This window comes from Dipodomys merriami, unplaced genomic scaffold (genome assembly GCF_024711535.1).
Source record: "Dipodomys merriami isolate MVZ:Mamm:240054 unplaced genomic scaffold, mDipMer1.0.p SCAF_15, whole genome shotgun sequence".
Taxonomy (NCBI): domain Eukaryota; kingdom Metazoa; phylum Chordata; class Mammalia; order Rodentia; family Heteromyidae; genus Dipodomys; species Dipodomys merriami.
This window is the reverse complement of record NW_027202826.1, coordinates 24,431,508-24,457,772: the sequence shown is the minus strand read 5'-3', so window position 1 is coordinate 24,457,772 and position 26,265 is coordinate 24,431,508. Positions and strand designations below refer to the sequence as shown.

General features: G+C 40.7%; 1 protein-coding gene across 1 annotated transcript; it reads right to left on the bottom strand.

Annotated features, from left to right (window-relative positions):
* Positions 1–1,134: 1,134 nt before the first annotated feature.
* Positions 1,135–23,064, bottom strand: Lrit3 (leucine rich repeat, Ig-like and transmembrane domains 3). The gene is made up of 4 exons (XM_070022040.1): positions 22,949–23,064; positions 19,110–19,582; positions 4,998–5,303; positions 1,135–2,291 (listed from the first exon to the last, which is right to left on the bottom strand). Exons 1-4 carry the CDS (start codon positions 23,062–23,064, stop codon positions 1,135–1,137), a joined length of 2,052 nt encoding a protein of 683 aa, XP_069878141.1.
* Between the last annotated feature and the right edge of the window lie 3,201 nt (positions 23,065–26,265).

The following is a 26,265-nucleotide window of genomic DNA, read 5'->3' as shown; positions in this document are numbered from 1 at the left end:
TTTAAAAATAAAACAAGGTAAAGAAAGTCAAAGAGGAAACAAGCAAATATGAAGTTATAAAAGAAATGGTTTCTAAATCAGACATTATTTCAAAAGATGCACAAAATCCATCATCAGATATATTAAAATCCAACAGTAAACCATTTTTTAGAAATGGTCTATTGTCATGATGCTCTTTATGCTTATATTTGCTAGTATCTACCTTTATATGAATGAGAGAAACAAATCAGTAACCACAGATTCATTTCTCTTTTGCTGGCACTGAGTTTGAACTCAGGACCTCACACTTGCTAGCACTGGGCCCATGTACACAGGACTCCAGTACTTTTTTGCACCAGTTAATTTTGAGAGAATCTCACTTCCTGCCAAGACTCATGCCTGGAATGTGAGCTACCTATTTTCGGCTTCTGGCCAAAGCCAAGATAACAAGTGTGCACCATCAGGCCCAGCATCTTCTGTTAAGGTGAAATCTCATGGACTTTTCTGCCTGGGCTAGCCTGGAACTAGTCTTCCCAGGTTCAGCCTTCCATATAATTGGAGATGAGCGGCATATTTCACCATTTCCAGCTTTTTTCACTAAAATAGGATCTTGTACACTTTTCTGCCTGAGCTGGTCTCATATTGTAATCCTCTTGACCTCCATCTTTCTGTTGCTGGGATTACAAAAGTAAGCCACTAGACAGTATAAGCAAATGCCCGTAGTGAATGGCATAAAGCACTTTAGACAAGATTGAGCATCAGAGTTTACCTTGGTGCACCAATCTTTCTTCACTGCTAAGAAACAAATGCTTTAATGCCTAGAGTTCATTTATCATTGTTTTCACATAAATTTATTTAAAGCATTTAAACATTACTCTAAAAGTTATTACAAACTTATTAAACACATCCTAAAATATGTTTATATGAACACCTCCCATACCACAAACATCAAGATTATATGTCTTTTCAGTTCAGAAGTCTTAAAAATAACACACACACACACACACACACACACACACACACACACACACACACACACACATACTGCAAAGCACCACCCTTGTGGTTTTTCTACAGGATAAAAAAAAGTCTTTGTCAAAGTTATCCAAACAATCCCTTCATCTCACAGCTCATACAGACCTGCGCTGCCAACACTTAGCAGTAATACTCTGGTCTCGAGCACTGGCTTTTATTCATCTGTGATTCCACACTAAACCTAGAACAAAGCAGCAACTTTTCTGAATCGTCCCTGTGCCTTCGTGTCCAGAGTTCCCCTATACTTTGAGACCTGGGTGACAGGGTCTCAAATTGGATATAAGTCTCTTTTGCCAAATCATCTTCCCAAAGGGACTCAGCTTGACATTGCAGTTTGCAAACTTTATACAATAAGAAACAAATTACTGGGAGGAGAACAACACAGGCTGTGCTGGTCACTATGACAAGGAAAGACCACTGTGAGTCACCAGCATCCACTCTGGCTGTGGAAAAGGTGATGCACTGGTCCTTCTGGGCTGGCACTCCTTTTGGAGAGACACATGCCACATACTGCCTGCCAGGCTCCAGGCCATCAATGGTTACTTGATTCTTGCTGGAGTCTGCAGTCAACAGCAGCAGGTCTTTCTCGCCATACTTGGAATACAACACGGTCACCATGGCGTTCTGTGTGGTGTTGACACTGGTCCATGCTAAAGTCACGCTCTCTCCAGTCTCCCCGACTACCCTGAGGTCTTCTATTGTGGCGTTTGTCTCCAGAGGCATAGCCTGGTCCAGCAACGCCAGCTCTTCTTTCTTACTTGCGCTGGCTGGAGGGAGCTTGCTCCCATTCATCTCCACTTTGGCATTTCTCTTCTCGCCTGAGTGCAGTTGGAGCAACGGCCTGCCAGCCCTGGTGCTGCTTGCTTTAAGATGAGTTCTTGGAGGTGAGGTGGAAGAAAGGATGGAAAAGAAAGGAGACAAAGGGAAAGAAGCAGGGGAAGAAGGAGATGAAGCAGAAGTCGAAAGAGAAGCTGAGGCAGCAGAGGAGGAAGAAGGGGAGGAAGAGAGCCAGGGCACTGACAGTGACTTAGGTCGGCTTGTGGACAGTCCAGGTCCTGGCTGGGCCTCGTGCTCAGAGTGGTCTCCAGTCCTTCTTCCAGAAACGTCTGGGAATATGGTAGTTGTAACAACACCAACCACTGCCACGATCACCACAGCTTCTGACATCCCAGCCAAATTTTTGGCCTTACATGTGTAATCTCCAGCATCCTTGTGAGAAACACCCGTCAAACTTATTATGGACCATCTGACTCCTTCCTCCGGTGATTCCTGGATCACTGAAGAAAACAAATGTGTACTCGGTAAGAAAGAGAGAGAAAAGTAGAGCAGTTGTGCCAAACTAGAAGGAAACAAGTGTATCTTACATGTATCCCTCTCACTAGCCAAGGGAGAAACAGCATTTATCTAGTCTCTGATGGTGGCTGATAGGTCTATGAATGGTTGGCATAAATTTATGCCCAGGGCTGTGGAGTCCATATGAAGAATGAACATTTAAAGGTATATACAGATGGGAAAATCAGGAGATATGGGTTTTAGTAAATTCTGTGTGTGTGTGTGTGTGTGTGTGTGTGTGTGTGTGTGTGTGTGTGTGTGTGTGTGTTGGTATTTGGTCTTGAACAAGGGCCTGGGCTCTATCCCTGAGCTTTTGTGCTCAAGGCTGGCACTCTACCACATGAGCCACAAAACCACTTCTGGCTTTCTGGTGGTTAATTGGAAATAAGAGTCTGATAACTCTTCTGCCAGGGCTGGCTTTGAGTTGGGATCCTTAGGTCTCTGCCTCCTAAGTATCTAGGATTACTGGCAGAAGCCCACTAGTACCTGGCATAAACTTTTGTCTACTAAATAATGTGTGATTTTAGACAAGTCCGTTCGTGTCTGTAGAATTCTTATCTGTATTTGTAGTAGAGTAAGGCAAAGTGATCTTGTGGGTTCCGTCCAATCATAGTTGTGACCTACTAAATGTTTATCATAAGATTTTCCTTAGGTAGTTCTCAAAATGCTTTGTTATTGTAATTAAATGAATCTACTCACTTGAACAGAGGACTGCATTTTGGCATGGCCTCATCATTCATATTCTAAATCATTTGTTTCCTATTTTACTTCCGTAAGCTGGTAAATTACAAGTTCTTTTGTTTGCGAATATATCATTTTTGCTTTCTGAAACACAAAAATCTAAAAATACTTCCAGTTTGTCTTAATTGTAGAAGCTTTCTGGAGAAGAATAATAAATACTAAATATATAAATAGCCCAAAAGTTAACTCAGTTGCTTAAAATGTGGCTGTTCATATAAATATTTTAATATTTTTATTGTGAAAATACCATACAGAGGAGTTACAATTACATGGGCAAGGTAATGAGTATGTTTCTTAACAAGCATTGTTTCCTCCTCCTTTGTTCATATAAATATTAAGCCTATTTTTTTTACCATTTTATTAGTTTGTTTTTGTTTGTTTGTTTGCTTGTTTGAGATGAGGTCTTACTATGTAACACAGCTAACCCTAAGTTCAAGACCTCCTTCCTGAATGCTGGAATTACAAGCACTCATGAGCCGTGTCACCCGGCTCTTAACATTTTTTTAATCCATCAACTTTTATTTATTTATTTTTATTTATTTTATTTATTTATTTATTTTTTTGCCGGTCATGGGGACTGAACTCTGGGCCTGGTGCTGTCTTTGAGCTCTGCAGATCAAGACTAGCCCTCTACCACTTGAGCCACAGTGCCACTTCCAGCTTTTTCTGCTTATGTGCTGCTGAGGAATTGAAACCAGGGCCTCATGCATGCAAGGCAAGCACTCTATCACTGAGCCACCTTCCCAGCCCCTCAACTTTTATTTTTTAAGCCTTAATTTTAACTGAATTCCTAAGAGTTTTAAAATTATATCCCTTTAATCCTCAGAATGTCACTGCTGACACTAGGACCAGGGCATAACTTGGTCTCAAGAGGATCTGCAAAGTCTAGGTAACAAATGGTTTTAAAACTCATACTTTTTGCCCCATTATAAGGCTTCTATATGATGTATTATTTAAACAATCATTCAAATATAAGACATTTGTATGGAAGCCCGCTTAAAAATATCTTCATGGCTTTACATTTTGAAATGGGCTGTATCTAAGAAGACACACTACAACTTTCATCTACTGAATTTTCTCTGATTTTATCTGGGGGGGGAGGGGTAGCTAAACTGAGAAAAATAGTAACCAATAAAATGTTCTCTTCAAATTCCTTTCATCCAGATGACTAGAGCAAACACTGATGGTTCAGTGGCAGAGCATCTGCTTAGCATGAGTAAAGCCAGTGGGTTCCATCCCCACTGAGGAGAGGGAGAAAGAGTGAGGGTGGGGAGAGAGAGGTTAATAATTTGGGGATTTGAAATTGTACAAAAACCTGGGTGTAGTGGTATAGGCCTGTAATCCCAACTACTCAGGAAGAGGGACAAGAAGATTGATAGTTCCAAGCAAATCTAAGCAAAGTCAGGATGGCTCTATCCCAAAACAAAAAGACTGGGAATGTGGATCACCTGGTAGAGAGCTTCCCTAGCATGCCTGAAGACCTGGGCTCAATCCTAGGTAAAAGGAGAAGAAAAAGGAAGAGGAGGAGGAGGAGGAAATGGAGGGGGAGATAGATGTCGAGGAGGAGAAGGAGGAGGAGGAGGAGGAGGAGGAGGAAGAGGAGAGAGAGAGAGAGAGAGAGAGAGAGAGAGAGAGAGAGAGAGAGAGAGAGAGAGAGAGAGAGAGAGAGAGAGAGAATCTGAGAACTGCCATTCAAAACATCCCTGGAAGAAAAGTCCATAAGACACCATTTCCAAAGTAACCAGCCAAAAGCTGAGCAGGTAGAGCTTCAGCTGAGCAAGCAAACTGTGGGAATACAAGAGCCCAAGTTCACATCCCAGTGCTGGTTTAAAAAAAAATGCTCAAAAACATGAAATTAGGTATGGGCTATTGTAAACTCTATGTCTCATAGGGTTGAATGAAGAAAATACCTGTATGATTGACTGGCAAGCTATCCGATCGGGTCCACGTGAGCTGTGGAGTAGGAAAGCCAGTGGCATCACACCGAATGAGGACATTGCTGCCCAGAGCCGAAGTGATTTTGGTGGCTGATGTCATCACCGATGGCTTCAGACACTGCTCCAACTCCGCTCTCTGAAATAAAATTCCTGTGAGGCGCTCAGGCTCACTACAGATCATCAGTGGGTCGAGCAGCACCACAGCAGGGTCGGCAGCCTTTGACAGCTCAATCACTTTGGAAATGTGACAGTCACAGACCCAAGGGTTGTCCTGCAGGCCTAAAACAGAAGGGAAAAAAAAACAGAAGGTCAATGTATGTCTTTATGATGGATTCACTTTCCAGTCTCTTGGAAAAGGAGGAGGAAAAGGGAAGGGAAGGAAAGGGAAAAGAAGAGAAAGGACTTCAAAGCAAATATAAAATCCAGGGAAAGACTAATAAAAAAAAAACTATTTGCTAACATCTCAGACGAATCTAAGATGTGTTTCAGAGTCCTCTGAGACAAGGATCTCTCTCAAGATCTTATATCCTACAACCTCACAGAAAGCCCAAGATAGAAAATGATGGAGCTCACAGATTTGTAGTGATGGTTACGCCACAAGCACACTTTTTAGTTGATTTTTATGTTGGGTAACTGAGTGTGGTTTGTGAAATCTAATACGTGGGCTGTAATCCCAGTTCTATAAAGTTCCACAAGAGTGAGTAAGTACCTGACAATCTGTCTTAGCTTTACCTGCAGAGTTTATATAATGGTGATACCTAGCAATTCTCTATGAGACAAAAATGCACCTGAAACAAAATGGAGGATGAGATGACAGGACCTCTTAGAGGAAATACTATAATTAAATTCCTTGGCTCACAGATGACCTGAACCCTGTGGATCACACCTAGGTATAGGAATTTCAGCTAGGCAATGTCAATCAATACTCAAACCCCCACCCTACAGACAAGCCACTTTCATCCTATTGACAGTATGTTGGTAATAGGTACTGAGATGGTTTTTGCTGCTATACATTTACATAAGGCAGGAGAAAAGCCTGGCATCTCTGTCTTCCCTCTGGGTTTGTGTTGGTTCTAAGCCTTTCTCTCCACACTCACCCAGCCATCACCTTGCATTCCAGGAAAGGACAGATATCTTTATGACAAGGGACGGAGCCACATCTCAGGAGCAGCAGCATGGACCGCTCCACCTTAGGATCATCACCAAGAACAGTGAGGCTGTGCCCTAGAGCTGGAGGAATTTCCTCATAGGCGCTAGATCGCTCCCTCAAGTGAAGACAGTGATGACAACTATTGAGGAATCCAGAAGAATCAGAGCTGCAATACTAACCCACCACGCTATGTCCACAATTAGGACTCTAACCTTTTCCCGCTCTCTAGTCTTCTATTTTAAGCCCAATGCTGTTTGTATCTCTAAGATGGCTAAAGATTAACTGAAGTGCTGTCTTCCCTAGCATCATAGCATACTTTTCTCTGCCACATTCCTTTCTAAAAACGTTCCAATGACTTTCAGTATATGTCTTGCCTGAATTCTTCTCTCATGGGTCACAAAGACTGAGATAGGGAGTTGTGCTGACTTTCTGGCTAATAATGGCAGTAAAAGAACAATGGGAGAGCTGACACTGGTCAAGATACATCATACTCATAAATAACATGTTCAACTGCAACTTCTTTGTAAAGCTATTCATGATAAATTTAAAAAATAAAGAAAAATATTTTTTAAATGGCAGTAATTCTTTCTTAGATTTGCATGAAATGTCAATGGTATATCCCTTTCTAAAATGATTTATTTCTTATTTTTTAAAAAAATCTCTACAAACTTTATAACCATCTTGCTAAACACAAAACTGAAGACCTATTGTTAATAGAGTCAAGGTTTTAAACTGAAGGTAAAGAAATTTTACCCCGAGAAAAGAATATTCACTACACACTACTGTATATCTTCTTCCTGTTAATAAAGCAACCGAGCTTATAAAATCTGCACCTCTACTGAAAACACAGAGACACATATGCAATGGTGTCGTGTGACCTAAGAAGTGGGAAAATACCTAAAATAATAGACACTCAAGACCCCTAGATACTCTATTAGATATTAATTCACTATTGTAGATATTAGTTGACCTGATATATGAAGGTCAGTTGTATGGAAATAAGAAACTAATAGGTAATGACATCTTCACAAAATTTATTTATCTATATGGTTCTCTGTGGCCTTGAAGCTGCTGCCTTGCTGGGCCTGTTTTCTCATCTGAAGGTGAAAAAGTTGAGTAAACTGCAGAGCTTTCTCTGGCCATAATATTTCATCAGTCTATAAACTAAAAATACTATCAAAGTGCCAGTGGCTCATGTCTATAATCATAGCAACTCAGGACACTGAGATCTGGAGGATCTTAATTCAAAGCCAGCCCAAGCAGAGAAGTTTGGTAACCTCTATGTTTGAAATAATCAGCACAAAGTTGGACTGGAGGCCTGGTACAAAATCATAGAGTGCCAGCCAAACAAGCAAATAAAGCAAGAATGAAGCCTTAAGTTTAAACTCTGGTACCAGAAGAAAAAAAAAAGTAACTAAGGAAAAAGCTGCAACTAGAGATGTGGCTTGAGCAGGAAAAGCTGAGAGTGAGGGGCCCTAAGTTCAAGCCCCAGTAGCAGCACAAAAAGTAAATATAGTGAAGAATGAAAGGATGTTTCAGTGTCTACATTTACTTACAAGACATGCACAAACTAGAAAACAGCATGGGGAATTGTCTCACAATCCCATAAAATGTCCACCTCATGTACTGAAGTGGATTGGGATAGCCATTATGGAAAATAGTATGGAGAGTTCTAGAACTACTATATAAAAATTAACCAGTAGAAAGATGAGAAAAACAAGGCTTAGGAATCTACCCCAGATCACACCATTGAGCAGGCAGCATTTAAAGTTAAATATCCTGATCTAGAGTACATAACACACTACTATGCTATGTCCTATACTGGCATTTTTCTGATTTCACTCAGAAGAGATGGAAGAATGTAGGGATTACCCTTCTGACTCTGTAAATCACAGTCCTGACTAATCCCAGGCTCTTACCTTCCTAATCTAATGCTCTTCTCTATCTTAATTCTTTGTCACCTAAAGACACTTACAAGTCACAGTGACAGTGGTAAATGCTATTATCTACAAATAAAAACAAGTCAATGCAGCAGAACCCTGAAATATAAGTGTCTACAGAATTAATGTAGCATTGTTTCATCCATACCTTAAAACTATCATAAAAAATTTGTTGGGGGCTGGGAAGGTGGCTCAGTGGTAGAGCACTTGCCTTGCATGCATGAGGCCCTGGGTTTGATTCCTCAGCACCACATAAGCAAAAAGAAAAAAGCTGGAAGTGGGGCTGTGGCTCAAAGTGGTAGAGCGCTAGCCTTGAGCTGAAGAGCTGAGGGACAGCGCCCAGGCCCAGAGTTCAGGCCCCATGACCGGACCCCCCAAAAAAACAATTTGTTGGCCAGAAAACACAATTTTTTTTTTTTACAAAATATGCTCCACTTGCTTACATCTAAAAGTAATGTAAATCCAGAGTGAAGATTTTTAAATCCCCCCCAAAAAGAGAAAGTCTATTATGCCAGATTTGAAATACATAAAGTCAATGGTACACATTTTAAAACCAGACTAAAAATAGAGATCCAAATAATGAATATATTCACTAAGGTGTTTTCTTCTAGGGACAAAGGTACAAGAGCTTACAAAAGTTAAACTATTACTAGTATTGCATTCCCTCAAGGCAATCCACCAACCACAGTCACAATAATTTGCATTCATTAATTTATTTTATACAACTCTTCCTGGATGGGACCAGTGAGTTTTGTTTATCCCTTTCTAAAAATGGAATATAGTATTTATCATGCATCAGTACAGTTGGATTACATGTGCTATTTACTGGTGTAGGTGTGAAAATCAGTAGTAAAATTGTTCATTTTTTAAGATTTTACTTTCCTTTTCCATTTGCATCGATCAGTTGTACAGGGGGTTTCATTTGACATGTCCATGAGACAAACAATGACACAGTATCCGACACCCTCTGTCACTCTCCATCCTTCAACAACAACAAATTCTTTTTATGGGGGGGGGGTGTTGTGTTGTAAGGCTTGAACTCAGGACCTAGGTACTATCCCTGAGCTCTTTTGTTCAAGGCTAGCACTACCACTTTGAACCAAAGCACCACTTCTGGTTTTCTGGTGTTTAATTAGAGATAAGAGTGTCCTGGACTTTTCTGCCCAGCCTGGCTTTGAACTGTGATCCTCAAATCTCAGCCTCCTGAATAGGTAGGATTACAAGAAGGAGTCACCGGTGCCTGGCTAACAAACTCCTTTGTGGAAGACAGTAGCATTTAGTATCTGAATGGGGAACGTCTTTAACAAATGGTGCTGTACACCCTGGCATGTGTCTCGAACAAAGTAAACCTCAGCTCCCTTCCTATACTATTTTCAAAGACTATAGTTATATGCAGAAAAGCTAAGAATATAAAGCTAATAACTGAATATTAAGGCTGTATTAAGCACTAACTGAAAAAAAAAGAAAGCACTAACTCTGAAGAAAAAAACTACTAAATCAAATGTCACCAAAAGGGAACATACTCTTACCAAAGACACCCTGAAAAAAAAATGAATAGGTGAGTCAAAAGATTTATAATACAGATCACAAACAACTTACATGTACTAGTTTTAACAAAGACAAATACTCTAAAAGTCAGGCCAAAGATTTGAACAAATATTTCATGAAAGGCTATACACAAATGGCCAACACTATTAGTCATCAGGGAAATGTATACCCAAATCACAATGTGCTCCTTTGGTTACCCCAGAATAGCCGAAATACAAAAGACTAACCCCATGAAGTGATGGGGAGGATAGAGATCAACCAGAGACTGTGCCAGAGTGGGAAGTGTGATGTTGGACAACTCCAGTGGAATACCAGCAGGTTCTTTAAAAATTATCGTTATAGGACTGGGAAGGTGGCTCAGTGGTACAGCGCTTGCCTTGCATGCATGAGGCCCTGGGTTCGATTCCTCAGCATCACATAAGCAAAAAGAAAAAAGCCGGAAGTGGCGCTGTGGCTCAAGTGGTAGAGCGCTAGCCTTGAGCTGAAGAGCTGAGGGACAGCGCCCAGGCCCAGAGTTCAGACCCCATGACCGGACCCCAAAAAAAAATATCGTTATAGCTACCCTGCAACACAGCAATTTCAATCCTACAGGTTCATCCAAGAATAAGTGAAGATACTCATCACGCAAAGCTTTGTATAGAATGTTAATAAAAGCCTAATTCTTGATTGACCCTAAACTGGAAACCGCCCACAGGTCCAATAATAGAAAGTATGAACAGTTGGTTCCTTCACACAGTTGAGTACAATTCTGCAGTAAGCAACCATTTGTTTGCCCATCAAAATGGATCCACTTGGAATGGAAAGACTTGGAAAAAATTATATTAAGTGAAATAAGCCAGACCCCAAGAAACATAGGTCCTCTGGTTTCCCTTATTTGCAATAACAAGTATATGTCTAGGATAATCTAATCAGACAAGCACAGAAGGTCCATATAAGATGGTGCTAAGCACAATGAACCCCAAGATATGGACACAAGAGGTTTTTTCTTTGTTGTTGTTGTTGTTTAATGTACTATGTGATTTTTTTTGTTTCTCTTATATGTTCTCCCCCATGGTATAACCGCTGTTGTCACTGTATTTGATTCTGGTGCTCTGCATCTTGTATATACATTTTTCTAATTTGGAGAGGGGAAGGCAAATAACAAAATGCTGAAACAGAGATACAAGTGGACCCATTGTAACAATGAGACGTACAAGATACTATGTTGAAGACCAATGTTACAATTTGGGGGAGGGAGGAGTTGGGGAGGAGAGGAGGGAAGGGATGGTAGGGGAAAACAAAGGAGGAGGTAACAATGCTCAATAGGAAATGTACTCATTACTTTATTCATGTAACTGTAACCCTCTGTACAGTATCTTTACAATAAAAAAATTTAAGAAAAAATGGATCCACTTGGAAACATGCCATGCCTTGAAAGAAGCCTGGCACAAGTGTGCATGTTTGATTCCATTTCTATAGCTTTCTAGAGCAGATGAAATCAACCCATGGCAAAGCAGATAAATGGTGGGATGGAGTGAGAGGGGACTGATGGGAAGAGGTCCAGGGCAATCTTCTGGGGTGATGAGATATTATGTGTCTAGATGAGGGTATGGTTTACTTAGAGGTACACGTTGATCAGAACTTACAAAATCTGCAAGCAGTAGGCAAAGCATGTCATAATCCCTCAATTAAAAAATAAGCCTTAAAGCTAGGTGCTAGTAGCCTATGGCTATAATTCTAGCTACTCAAGAAGCTGAGAGCTAGCTGGATGATCATGGTTTGAAGCTATCCAGGGCAGGATGGCTTAATCTCCAATTAACCAAAAAGCCAGATTAGAAGTATTATTGAAGCGATAGAGCACCAGCTATGAGCAAGAAAGCCGTGCAGAGGATCATGAGTTCAAGCCTCAGTATCAGTCAGGCACCAGTGGCTCACCCCTTGAATCCTAGCTACTCAGGAGGAGGCTTGAGACCTGAGGATCATGATTTGAGGCCAGCCCAGGCAGAAACATCCATGAGACTTATATCTCCCTTTTAAAAATTATATTTTATTATAAAGATGCTGAGACTTATATCTCTAATTAATCACCAAAACAAAAAGCTCAGGGACAGCACCCAGGCCCTGAGTTTAAGCCCCAGGACTGGCGCGCGCACACACACGCACACACGCACACACACACATACACACACACACACACACACACACACACACACACACACACACACACACACACACACACACACATACACTCACACCACACAGAATGCTATCTCTGTGGTGTTATTTCCAGGCCTGACTCACAGAATATAGGTGTTTTTTTGTTTTGTTTTGTTTTTTGGTCAGTTATGGGGCTTGAACTCATGGCCTGGGTGCTGTCCCTGAACCTTTTTGAGTGCAAAGCTAGTGCTCTACCACTTGAGCCATAGCACCATTTCTGTGTTTTGAGTAGTTAATTGGAAAGAAAAGTCTCACCAGGACTTTTCTGCCCAGGCTGGCTTTGAAATATGATCCTCGGATCTCAGCCTCCTGAGTAGCTAGGATTACAGGTATGAGGCACCAGTGCCTGCAGAATATAGTTTTCAGTTCGAGATCCCTTTACATTCTTCTGTGCTGGTGGCTCATAATCCCAGCTATTTGGGAGACTGAGTTGTAAAGACTGGATTTCAAAATTAGCCAAGGCAGAAAATTCTGCCTTGGGGTTACTGTAGGGCTAAGATACACTTACAAGATCCTCTGGAGAACTGCTAGGAAAGCAGAAGCCTTTACTATGTGGATTTGTCTCCAAGGTCTAGCAAAGGGCAACCAAGGCATATTGATAGACATAGATAAATGTTTGCTAAAATGAATTAATGCCATCTCAGAAATTCCGTGGAAATACTGAGGCTGCCAGTGACATTCAGATAATTTCCATTGTTAATAGTACAGCCCATGTTTACACCTGAGCAAACTTTTAAACGCTATGAAAGCATTTCATGCTCTCTTCTCTGCAGCCTTTCCCTCCAAGATAAACAGTGGAAGGCCTTACAGAAGGGCCTGTGTAAATACCGCTTCTTGAGGAAGAAACTGTGGAAATTTACCTGAATTACAGATCAAAAGTTGAGTGTCAGAATTAATTTAAATGTTTACTAGCAAGATACTTAGTTATGCTTTTTATGGTTAGAGTAAAGGACATTTTTAGCCAAGTTTTTACTTTTTTTTTTTTTACTTATTTTTACTCATGTAATAGAAAAGCCTATCCTTGAGATTTTTTTTTTTAGATATATGATTTTAAGAGATCAGTCAAACAACCATTGGTGGCTCATACCTGTAATCCTAGTCACTCAGGAGCCTGAGATCTGAGAATCCTAGTTTGAAACCAGCCCTGGCAGGAAAGTCCATGAGATTTTTATTCCAGCCACCAAAATACCTGAAGTAGAGAAGTGCCTCAAGTTGTGGAAAATCAGTCTTGTATGAAAAAGCTAATGGACAGCACCCAGGCCTAGAGTTCAAGCCCTACGACCAACACACACACACACACACACCACATACAAGGTTGGTCAACTGATGTATGCATGAAAGAAATAACTCAAGCATTGGTCCACACATTGCACTAGGAAAGAATCAGGAAGGGAATGGGTCCTGGACCAAGTGGGTCGTATCATGTCTCACTGTTCTACCATGTCAGGTGCCCTCTTTGAGAAAGTGGACTAACTTGTCCTTCAGCATCACATCTATAAAATGGGGGTGAGTTCATACCTACACAGTTTAACATAAGGCTGAAAGAACTTACAGATGTAGGGTATTAGAACTTAGCCTTCCCTGAGTGACTTCAATATTAGCCACGACTCCCGTTATTATAAGTAGAACTCTATCTATGCACAGTAATACACACACAGGTAGTAAAAACTAAAGCAGAATGCATTCCACTAACATTCATAAATTCTCGGGTACCTGGAAAGAGTCTCTTGGTCCAGTTTCACATTGAATTTGAAAAGATCTAGGACTGGCCCTCATCAATATATTTCAGTAATACAAATGGAAGACTCAAATATTGTTGGAGTTACAAAAAAATGGCTTCATAAACTAGGTGCCAGCAGCTCACACTTATCATCCTAGCTCCTCAGGAGGCTGAAATCTGAGGATTGGAGTTCCAAGCCAACCCAGGCAGGAAAGTCTGTGAGAATCTTGTTTCCAAGGAACCATCAAAAAGCTGGAAGCAGAGCAATGGCTCAAGTGGTAGAGTGTTAGCTATGAGCACAAACACTCAAGGATGGCACCCAGTCCCTGAGTTCCAGTCCCAGGAAATAACTAACTAACTAACTAACTAACTAACTAAATAAATAAATAAATAAATAAATAAATGCTTCATGGTCATTTTTTATGAGATGCCCCCTTCCTGTCATTATGTGGGATCATGGCTATGACTTGATCTAAAACACACCCTCAGAGGTTAAGCTGTGATCTTCTAAAGGATTCACAGAAAATATGTCATTGTATACTCATGATGATCTACTAGCAAGATGGAGCTAGGTTTGCACTTCCTTTTTCCAGATTGGGGGGGAAAAAGTGGAGTTTTCTGTGTGTAGTTTCTGTGTGTAATTCCTCTCTTTCCCCTTTTATCATGTGACTAACATGTTCAACCCTTGGGATCCACGCGCATCTGGTTCCAGGCCACCACCACTGGGGAAGAGCCACCAAGAGGCTCAAGACATGTAGAGTTCAGGTGCTTGCTTCATGTTTTCTATAAGGCTCCCAAATTCTGCTAAAGGCATGCCCCTTTCAACACATGCCAGAGTTCTACTTCAGCAATTACACGAATCACGTTCACTTTGATCTCACTTTGGTGGGCCCCACTTGCTTTTTCAGAGGCAAATCTACCTCCCTCCCCCAAATTAAAGGCAGGGGAACACTTCTTGGATCACACAAAGACTAGAACACAGAGGATAAAAACAGGGAGAGCCTCTCTGAATCAACTGAAGATGCAGAAATTTAAAAGTCGGCTTCTAAATTTTCTTTTGATTTTTATTGATTTATTGACCCATCTTTGTCAAAACTGCACCTAATGAGTCTGGGAAGAGGCAACTTACTGTATCTTGTTTATCATCATTATTATTATCAGTATAAAAGTCAGGCGTGCATACTGCAGAACATTTTCCAATAAGAAAAATGAAAAGACATCCCACACCCAAGAATGATAATAAAACAAGCTAGTGTATTTCAGTGTGTGTGTGTGTGTGTGTGTGTGTGTGTGTGTGTGTGTGTGTGTGTGTGTGTTACATTCAGGGCCTGGATCCTGTCCCTGAGTTTCTTTTGCTCAAGTCTGGCACTCTACCACTTTGAGACACAATGACATTTCTGGTTTTCTGGTAAATTAATTGGAAATAAGAATCTCATGGACTTTCTTGCCAGGGCTGGCTTTGAGCCTTGATCCTCAGATCTCAGCCTCCTGAGTAACTGGTATTACAGACGTGAGCCACTGGTGTCCGGCAAGCTAGTGTGTTTTTCATTCTACTTCTTTGCATATCTGAAAATAGTTACAGAGGGCACCGCTACACATGTCTATAATCCTAGTTAATCAGGGGGCTGAGACCTGGAGGATCATAGTTCAAAGCCAGCCTAAGCAGAAAAGTCTATAAGACTTGATCTCCAAGACTCTATCTCCAATTAACCAGTAAAAAGCCAGACTGAAGGTGTAGCTCAGGTGGTAAAGCACCAGCCTTGAACAAGAAAGCAGATCAAGAGTGAGAGGCCCTCAATTTAAGCCTCAGTACTGGCACAACAAATTAAATAAGTAAATCAGTAAAATAGTTACAGTCATGTTTTATACACAATTGTAGTTAATCATGCTTTTAAAATGTAATGTTACACCAAAAGTGGTTTTTTTTTTTTCATGTTACTATCTTAAAGTCGCTCAACCTCACACAGATAAAGTTGATTGGGTAACTGCCCTTGTACTGATATTTCAAAACCATGTTTATCCCTGAGTTCTCATCCAGATCTAATCTACCAGCGGAAAGTATCAATATTCTGTAATTTTTTTTTCAGTCAGTTGTGGGGCTTGAACTTGAGGGAGGCCTGGGCGCTGTTCCTGAGCTTCTTTGTGTTCAAGGTTAGCGCTCTACCACTTAAGCTACAGCACCAGTTCTGGGGGTTTTGAGTGGTTAATTGAAGATAAGGGTCTCATGGAGACTTTTCTCCCCAAGCTGGCTTCAAATAGAGATCCACAGATCTCAGTCTTCTGATTAGCCACGGGCACCTGACATTGCTCTTAACATCTAATCATCAGTACTCTTACCAACTAATCATCAGAGAGCTATAAATAGCAATGGAGCAATTGAATTGTAATTTTAATTACATACCATGATTGGCTACCTGAACATTGCTTGGTAAGAACCATTTATAATATGTAGGGAAATAGAATCTTATGTTTAAATTAAGTTAATTTGCAGCTAGTATCCTTACTCAAAAGGATCATATTGGTGGCTAAAATAAAACAATACCATGTATACGTTTTCATAATGCCTATCAATGTACATAAAAGGGATTCCACAAATATCTGTTAAATTAAACTAAGGTGTTTTTTCCTATATCACATCCTATCACATTTGTTTTGTTCTCTAATAAAAACTATTTGAGAATGAGCAGCACATAAAATGACTACATAAGAAAAGCTTCCATGAATTCTACTTTTCTGTCTACTATGTTCCTTGAATTTCACTTTTCTTACAACTTGAATTTTCATTTTCACAAATAAGGAATACTTATTTACATTTAAACAATAACAAGGCTAAAGCCCTGTAAGTTCCATTACAGAACTTATCCTGTAAAATAGCTTTAATACCTTTTAAAAATATCTTTAATAGCTGGTCACCAGTGACTCATGCCTATAATCCTAGCTACTCAGGAGGCTGAGATCTGAGGATTTGGGTTCAGAGTTAGCCCAAGCAGACAAATCTGAAAAACTGTTACCTCCAATTAACCAGCAAATATGAAGGAAATTGAGGTGTGGCTCAAATGGTAGAGTGCCAGCCTTGAGCAGAAAAAGCTAAACCAGAATGTAAGGCCCCAAGTTCAAGCCCCAGGACCAGCACATACACAAACAAATTCTCAAACATATCTTTTGTTTAATTTATGTCATACTTCAACAAATATCTTGGCAGGGGATATTGGTCTGTAAGGAATTCCATCTTGCTCCAAAAGTCTAGTAAAGTCATCCCACTGGCAAAAGAAGTTCTTTCATCCACCGAGAACTAACTTCTTCTGCAGCCAGAAATTAGGAATTGACAACCCATTCTTACAAGGAGAAAAGTCTAACAAATTTTTGCCTTGGTTGATCAAAGCAACGTTCTGTAGTTCCTTGGGTATAGTGGAACCTACCTGTAATCCCAACAGTCAGGAGGCTGAGGTAGAAGCGGCACAAGTTTGAGGGCCACCTAGGTTACATAGTAAGAACCTATCTCAAAAAACAAAAACAAGGGGCTGGGACTGTGGCTTAGTGGTACAGCACTTGCTTAGCATTCACGAAGCCGTGGGTTTGATTCTTCAGACCACATAAACAGAGAAAGCCAGAAGTGGCGCTGAGGCTCAAATGGCAGAGTGCTAGTCTTGAGCAAAAGAAGCTCAGGGACAGTGCCCAGGACCTGAGTTCAAACCACAGGACTAGCAAACATAAACAGACAAACCAAAAACAAAAACATGCAAGCAAATGAGGAACATCAGGCTTAGGTTTCATATTAAAGTAGAAGGAGATCCCTTCCATTTCTTCTTCTCAATTAGGCATTTATCAGTACAGGAAAGCAACTGACCTCTCCATCATTTCTTTTATGGTTAAGAAAAGGAGGGGAGGCACAGAAATGGAGGAACAAAGGGTGAACAAATGCAGCAGTGGTGCTCACTGGACACTACGTTGAAAATGAACTATACACCTTGTGGGTGGGATGGGAGGAAAAAACTGTGGGTGATGGAAGGGGTGACATTGTCCAAAAGGAAATGTACTCTTTGCCTGACTCATGTCCAAAAGGAAATGTACTCTTTGCCTGACTCATGTAACTGTATCCCCTTTGTTTTCAGTAGTTTCAAATAAAAAAAACCATAAATGTACAAACACATGTTTACAGATATCTGTATGTTCACATGGATAAGTAGGAATGAATGAGAACCATGGAAAGCTAAGAAAGATTAGATAGATGACATAAATGGACAGATAGATGATAGGCAGATACATACACATATAGAGAGTGGGAAGGAGGGAGAGAAGAAAAGGAGAGGTGGGAAGAGAGGCAGAGAGCGCTTGAGAGGCTGTTTAATCCTGATAATTGGTGGGAAAATTGTTCTATGACTTTTGATTTTTTAAATAAAAAATATTACAAACTACCTTACTTTGAGTTTAGATCCACAGGGCAACTAAAAATATAGTAAAATTAATGTTTATTTGGCAATTCTATCATTTAAATAGTAGAAAGATTAACAATTAATATTTCCTTTTTTTTTTTTTTTTGTCTGTCATGGGGCCTGATCTCTGGGCCTGGACGTTGTCCCTCAGCTCTTCAGTTCAAGGCTAGTGCTTACCACTTGAGCTACAGCACCACTTCTGGCTTTTTCTGCTTATAAGGAGCTGAGGAATTGAACTCAGGGCCTTATGTATTCGAGGTAAGCACTCTACCACTGAGCCACCTTCCCAGCCCCTAAAGTGCTATATTTCTTTTTTTTCCATTATTTATTTTTTTAATTTTAATTTTTTTTGTGAACATACTATACAGAGGGGTTACAATTACATGGGCAAGATAATGCGTACATTTCTTATCAAGCATTGCAGTGCTATATTTCTTAAACAAAGAAAAAGAAAGTTTAGAAGCTATTCTTCCAAACCAATGACAGCACCATCCTCCCATCAACATGCCAACACCCACTCCTAAAGAACCTGCCTAAAGTTTAAAGGTGAACAGAGTTTGTGTGGAGTATGTCAGATTGTGGAAGTTGGGGTACTCACAAGAGTAGGGCAGGGTGGTGGCCTCTGCCTCTCAGCTTCCTCTGAGAACAAAGCATTCCCTGAGTTTGTGAAGCTCCACCACACCCCTCTCATATTGGGTATTCTCTCTCTCTCTCTCTCTCTCTCTCTCTCTCTCTCTCTCTCTCTCTCTCTCTCTCTCTCTCTCTCTCTCTCTCTCTCTCTCTCTCTCACACACACACACACACACACACACACATACACACAGGATCATTCGATCTTACACTGGGGATGCAGGTTCACTGGCAAGGTACTATTTCATTCAAGGTGCAAATTCAGAGCTGAGCAGGTACTTCAATGGTTGAGTATTTCAGCCTCTATAAAGGAGATAGAGGAGGGGGGAGGAAGGGAGGGAGACAGAGAGAGGGAGGGAGGGAGAGAAGAGAGAGAGAGAGAGAGAGAGAGAGAGAGAGAGAGAGAGAGAGAGAGAGAGAGAGAGAGAGAGGTATCTACACATGAAGGCCAGAGTCTTAGGAGCTTACCAAGAATAATTCTTCTTGGTGCCAGGTCTGTGCTTCTGGAAGGTACTGTAGCTAAGTGGGACCAGCTGTCCAGGAAGTCTGAAGGCAGGGTGGTTAGTCTGTTGCTTGATAAATCCAAGTAGGCAAGGTTCTTCAGATTCTGGATGGCCTCACTTGGCACACTGGCTATTCTGTTATTATGCAAGTCCAGGGTCCTTAGATGGGGCATGTCCCCCAGAGAAGCCCAGGGAAAGGCAGCCAGGGAATTCCCGTCCAAGCGCAACTCATGCAGCTGCCTGAGGTTGTAAAAGCTGCTGGGTTCGATGCTGGCCACGGAGTTGTAGGTCAGCCAGAGGTACCGGAGCTCCACCAGGTAATAGAAGGCCTCGGCGGGGATGGTGCGGACCACTGTCTTCTCTATGCGAAGCTTCACAGTGTCCACGGGGAAGTTCGTAGGGACTTCATTCATATCCAGGTCATTACATAGCACTGACCTAGTGTCACAAGAGCAATGCAGGGAGACCCACTTTCCACATCGAGAAAAAAAAGAATCCTTGTTTGAAACGTTTGATTTCTCATTCCCTAGTGGTTGTCCCCCAAAAATCTTTTCTATCTAGCATATTAATAATGTGGTATGACTAATGTTCATGATCATCATTATCACGACTGAAATGAGTACTAGGTTGAACCACGTGTGTTAAAATAAAATGATCAGGGCTGGGAAGGTGGCTCAGTGGTAGAGCGCTTGCCTTGCATGCTTGAGGCCCTGGGTTCAATTCCTCAGCACCATATAAGCAAAAAGAAAAAGCCAGAAGTGGCGCTGTGGCTCAAGTGGTAGAGTGCTAGCCTTGAGCTGAAGAGCTGAGGGACAGCGCCCAGGCCCAGAGTTCAGGCCACACGACTGGACCAAAAAAATAAAATAAAATAAAATGGTCAACTATCAGTCTTTTCATGGGACTACCAACCTGGTATTTAAGGACCTCTTTCTATGTCAGGTTGGTGTTGACACAAGTTACATCCATGACTTGATTAATCATCACAACAGCCCTAAGAGGTAGATAATGGATGACTGGTAAAAGTACTAGCTCAGCAGAGGTGTGGCTCAATGGTAAAACATCAGTCTGGCAACACGACTCTGAGTTCTAACCTCAGGACTGAAACAAATAAGCGCAAACACACCAGCTCTGCAGTCAAGCTGATATTGATTGAACTCTGAACTTTGTTCCCTCTCCAGTGGCCAGGAAAACAGGGGAAGTCATTTCCATACACTTCAGGTGGCACTTTCCCACAGGACACCATTAAGCTGGTTACTTCACCTTAAAAAAATGGTTACTTATTTATGATCTGCAAGTAGGTGTGCAAAGGGGTTTCATTTCCACATGTCAGTTTGTGAGTGCAACATATCTTGTGCAGTAAATGGAGAGAGGAAGGGTGGACGAATGGAGTGGTACTAGCAATGTATGTGTGTGGAAATGGAAGTAGGCAAATTGACGGGTTTGGGGGGGATGATGGAATGAATCAAGGAGTGACTTTCATTAAGATGTTGATTACTTAAAATGAATGGAAAATTCTACACTGTTCTAGCCATACATTTGCCAACAATTGCTATTGCCAACAACTTCAGTTTTACCAATATTTGGTGACTTCTCAAGGTCACCCAGTTAGTGGGTGACAGAGTGACTTTTCAAACCTAATCTACTTGGAAATATAAATATACCTCCTTAAGAAATGGACTGTGGTAAAAAGAATCCCTTGTTAAAAGTCATAAGTTGATTCTTTTTGAGAGAATCCCTTTACAAGATACATGGCACTCATGAACCGTATTGCTGAATTGAAACCCCTTTGTACCAATATGTAAATATAATAAATAAATATAGATAGTTAAAAATTAAAAAGAGGATTGCTTTATTGAGGGAAAAAAGCAAGCGTTCACACTAGACATTTAAAGCTCAACTCCTCTTTAACAGAACTTGTGCATTGCTTTCTGCCTAGGGAAGAAACCAGCAACTGAATTTTTTCCTCTAGCCTTCACTAACTGAACTGACCTTGAACTAGTCACATGCTGATTGTTGGCCGGCATATGTCACTTAGGCATAGAAAAAAACCAGTCTCACATGAGGGCTGAAAGTATGAGGAATCTGAGAAGTCAGATTCATTTTAGCCTGTGAGGGACTCTGAATAGACTCACTTCAATTGTTGAAAAGGAGCCATAAGCAATTTTGCAATACATGACATAATTAGTAAATCATAAGGTGTCCATTCAGTAAGACATGCATTTTACGTCAACCCATAATGTAAACAGAGGTGAGGAGCATGAGGCTGGGGTCCTAATGTGACCATCTTCTTATGACAAGTTTAGAAGACACTGTGGAATTGCTGAGATTTTCTGCAAATATGCTCCATTACAAATTTCATTGCTATTGTATACCAGAATGCAAGCATATCTACCCATATACCAGAATGCAAGCATATCTACCCATTAAATAAGCTTTCTAGGGTGGTATACTATAAAAAGTGTATAGGGGAGGCCAAAAGACCTGAATCTTGATCAACACAGTCTTTACAACCAACACAATTCTGTGATCTAGGATGAGTCATTTTGTCCCTGTTCAGATTCATCTCCTTGCTTGTGACATGACAGGAATTGAGCTATATTAGTCCAAGAGTTCTTGCTAGGCATAGTATTCTATATTTGTTTTAAAAAATCAACGAATAAAGGGGATATCATGGAGAAGAAGACATGTCTGGTAGTTTTCCCAGAAATAACTCTGGTCTGGTTCCTGTACAAATAATTATTTAATTTGTGTTCTTTTCATTATCTTTAACCTCCTAGTAAACATCTAAAAAAAAAGATACCAAGAATTGGCTGAGTAAAGCCACTCACACATAAGCTTTAATTGTCTTGTTATTATTATTGTGATGATGATGATGATGATTGTGACTGGGCTTAAGATCAAACCCAGGGCTTTATACATGCTAGGCAAATGCTCTACAATTGAACTACACTCCATCCCTAATGGCTATTATGTGTTGAAAGTTGTGGTATTCTTTTTATTACAGTGAGCAATTCACTGTTTTTACTTCTACTAACAGATAATCTGACATAGTCACAGATAATCTGACATTGTTATTAAATATCCTCTTTAAAACATCAAGATCTACTTGTTTAGCTATTATGAATTCACATTTGCATTTAACTTACATCTAAAAGGATGTGTATATATATATATATATATCATAAATTACTATGCTTACAAGGCAGATCTATTTTAAAATAACATTCAGATTAAGCAACTCCTAGGATGCCCTGTAGTGTCTAAACAGATGGCTCAATGTCTTCACTTTTTAAATTCCATAAGTTAAAATGAGAAATTCCAGTTGCCAGCCTCTCTAACCTCACTCTTGTGATCTTCTTTTCCACTGTCCAGCTGCTGGCACGAATAACTCTCAGATGAAATGAGAAGCAATAGCAGATGCCAGGGCCAGCGCCAGCAGCTCCTGCCCAGCTGTCCTGGGCAGCTTTCTGTAAGTACAGCCCGAGCTGGGTACACATATTGAAAATAGCTTGACTTCCTACAAGAGATGCTTCGTGAATGTGAGTGAAATGAGTATTTTCGTAATACAGAATGTGTTTAGAAATGTCGGTTAACTAGGGAGACTTTTGAGAAGCAAATCTATTAAAACAGAAGTGCTGAAACACTGGACAGCCATATTTGTCTACAGCACATCCAAATGAAGCCTCCTCATCTCTGATTGGTGACAATCAAACCATTTGTTTTCAAAGTAAGGCTACATTATTTGGAGCACTTTTTTTTTTAAAGCTGGAATAATTAGAACACATAGAAAGGAGAAGAGCGTACCTTGATCCTGAGCCGTCATTTCTGCCATGATAATCGCAAGTACACTGAGATGGACATGAGCAGCTTGCTCCCTCCAGAAAGCTAAGCACAACATACACACAAGCAAAGAGCAGCATGGCTCTTTCCAGAGGTGATTAGAATGAAAGGCATAAAAATGAGCCCTAAACATTCAGAAACTAGTGTTCCCACAAGGCAAGCTGGCGTTTAGTAACAGCAGATTACACAGGATTAGCTGAGATCTGAGTTACTTAACCTTCAAGTGTATCTTCCCGGGGACCAATCAGCCCCGCCTTTGATTATGTCTCAGCAAAGCAAGGCCTTCTAAGGAAAATGAAAAAAAATCAAACTAGCTAGGTGTGCAAAGAAATACTGTCAAGTCCCTTTCCTGTGGATGTAATCATTGCTACACCTTAAAAAATATACTTGATGTTAAAAAGATCCCAATGTCTTAGAAGAAAGTAAAAAAAATCCTCTGCCTCATTTGCATGTCCACTAATTATCTTTGTTTGGTTGGTTGAGTTTTGTGTTTGTTGGTTGGTTGGTTGTCTGGTTGGTTGCTTGGTTGGCTTTTTCAATGCTGAGATTGAACTCCAAACTTTGTACTTTCTATAACTGACCCCCCTCCTCCACACACACCCAGCCATGTTGTTGTTGTTTTTTTTCTTTTCTCTTCATTTTTATTGGATGTGGGGCTTGAACTCTGGGCTTAGGCACTGTCCTTGCACTCTTCAGCTCAATGCGAGTACACAGTGCCACTTCCGGTTTTCTGGTGGTTAATTGGAGATACAAGTCTCACAAATTTGCTTGCCTGGGCTGGCTTCAAACTGCTCTCCTCAGATCTCAGCCTCCTGAGTAGCTAGGATTACAGGCCTATCGACCAGCACCTGGCTTTTTCCTTTCATTCTTGAGATAGAGTTATATGCTAAATTTGTCCAGGAAGGTTTGGAACTCACCATTCTTCTGATGCTGCCTCCCAAGTAGCTGGAATTACAGGTATCAACTACCATGCCCACTTTGTGATTTTTTACAACAAGTGCTGTCATTATAGAATGATGGTAGTGTGTGTATGCCTGTGTCTGTGTGTCTGTCCATCTGTCTGTGTGAGAGAGAGAGAGGGAGTGTGTGTGTGTGTGTGTGTGTGTGTGTGTGTGTGTGTGTGTGTGTGTGTGTGTGTGTGTGTGTAGTGGGGCTAGAAATCAGGGCCTCTTGCTCTCACTTGGCTTTCTCACTCAAAGCTGGTGCTCTACCAATTAAGCCACATTTCTACTTCCAGCTTTTTACTGGATCATTGCATATAAGAGTCTCATGCTCTTTTCTGCCCCAACTGGCTTCGAACCTCATTATAAAACTTCATTGAAATTTATATTAAATTTCAAAGAAATAAGTTCAAGACATAAAATTGACTTCAAATAGAGTTGCCATATACTGATAATCTCCAAAGCAAAGTAAACTAAGTTCAGGTCATAGGAATTTAAGAAACTTTTTCAATGCCAGGAACTGGTGGCTCATACCTATGATCTAGCTACTCAGAAGGCTGAGACCTGGGGCTTGAGGTTCAAAACCAGCCCAGGCAAGAAAGCCCAGAGTCTCTTATCGCCAATTAATTAGCTGGAATGGAGTTGTGGCTCAAGCCTTGAGTGGAAAAAAAAGCTGAGACACAATGCTCAGGCCCTGAGGTCAAGCCAAAGAAGAAGAGAAAGAGGAGGAGGAGGAAGAAGAGGAGGAGGAGGAAGAAGAAGAAGAAGGATGGAGGAGGAAGAAGAAGAAGAATGGAGAAGGAAGAGGAGGAGGAAGGAAGGAAGGAAGGAAGGAAGGAAGAAAGGAAGGAAGGAAGGAAGGAAGGAAGGAAGGAAGGAGCCACCTTTGTACAATCCCTTAATAACAACCCCTTAATATAATAAAATAAGATTATATTTTTAAATTAGGGTGTTGATTACAGTGGAGAAATGAAATGCACAGGATAAAACTAAACTTGTAGATTGTTATAGCATTTTATAATTACATAAACATAAGGAATTGTATATAGAAACCCAATACCAAGGTTTCACTTAATATGCAGTCAACTGTGTTGAGACAAGTTATTTTTACCAGCAGACCTGAGCTGTACAAGGGCCGTTTCACTGTGACATTTCCACATATGTATACCATGTGCCCAATCAGCCTTACCCCTTTTATTGTTTTCTCTTATCCCCTCTCCATTTTTAAAACAATTAGAACAGGTTTTACTGTTCTGTTTTCATACTTATTCATCCTCTTGTTTAGCACCTCTTAGAGCCTATTTTACTTAAGGGGACAATTTATGAATAAAGCAAAAGTAGAGACCAGAAAACATGATATGCAAAAATCCACAGCCCCAAAGAAATGTGTGATGAAATGATTTCATGTTCCAGTATGTAACAGACTTTAAAAATACGATGGTACAGCTGGGCATCAGTAGCTCATGCCTGTAATCTTAGCTATTCAGGAGGCTGAGATCTGAGGATAGCGGTTCAAAGCCAGCCCGGACATGAAAATCTGTGAGGATCTTATCTCCAATAAACCACTCAGAAAACCAGAAATGGTGCTGTTCAAGAGGTAGAGGTTTGGGCTGGGAAGGTGGCTCAGTGGTAGAGCGCTTGCCTTACATGCATTAGGCCCTGGGTTCGATTCCTCAGCACCACATAAGCAAAAAGATAAAAAGCTGGAAGTGGTGCTGTGGCTCAAGTGGTAGAGTGCTAGCCTTGAGCTGAAGAGCTAAGGGACAGCACCCAGGCCCAGAATCAAGCCCCAAGACTGACAGAAAAAAAAATTACAATGATACAACACTATGAGCAGGAGGGCAAGGCAAACAGTGTACTTACACAAACTCGGTGCGGTATAAATTAATTGTCTTTTCCTATAGTATGCCAGCAATGTAACATCGATTTTATATTTGCATCCAGTAACACTAATCTGGAGAAAAGCTCAAACAGAATAATCTCCTCTGAAGAAAATAGTTTGTTATACTATATTCAATAACCTTTTTAAATCATGACTTTATGACTAAAAATCCATTCAACTCAACATATATTTATTGAGTACCTACAATGTGCTAGACAGAATGAGTCTCTGTGTGAAAGATGAATTTAAAAAATTGCACAAAACTTCCCAGTCTGGCTCAACTTTCTAGTGGCAAATATGGAAATACATATGCAGAAAAATTGTAGTTAAAATTACAGAATGGTTGGGCACCATTGGCTCAGGCCTATAATCCTAGCTACTCAGAAGGCTGAGATCTTGGAACTGCAGTTTCAAGCCAGCCTGGGTAAGAAAGTCCATGAGACTCTTATCTCCAATGA

What these genes read in the sequence shown, in the direction of transcription:
- Lrit3 (XM_070022040.1), bottom strand. Translation starts at nt 23,064, where the DNA reads ATGCTGCTCTTTGCTTGTGTGTATGTTGTGCTTAGCTTTCTGGAGGGA. An exon ending in AATGACGGCTCAGGATCAAG is followed by an intron (nt 19,583 to 22,948) that starts GTACGCTCTTCT and finishes TTGTGACACTAG; the next exon opens with GTCAGTGCTATGTAATGACC. An exon ending in CTTGCCAGTCAATCATACAG is followed by an intron (nt 2,292 to 4,997) that starts GTATTTTCTTCA and finishes TGTTTTCTTCAG; the next exon opens with TGATCCAGGAATCACCGGAG.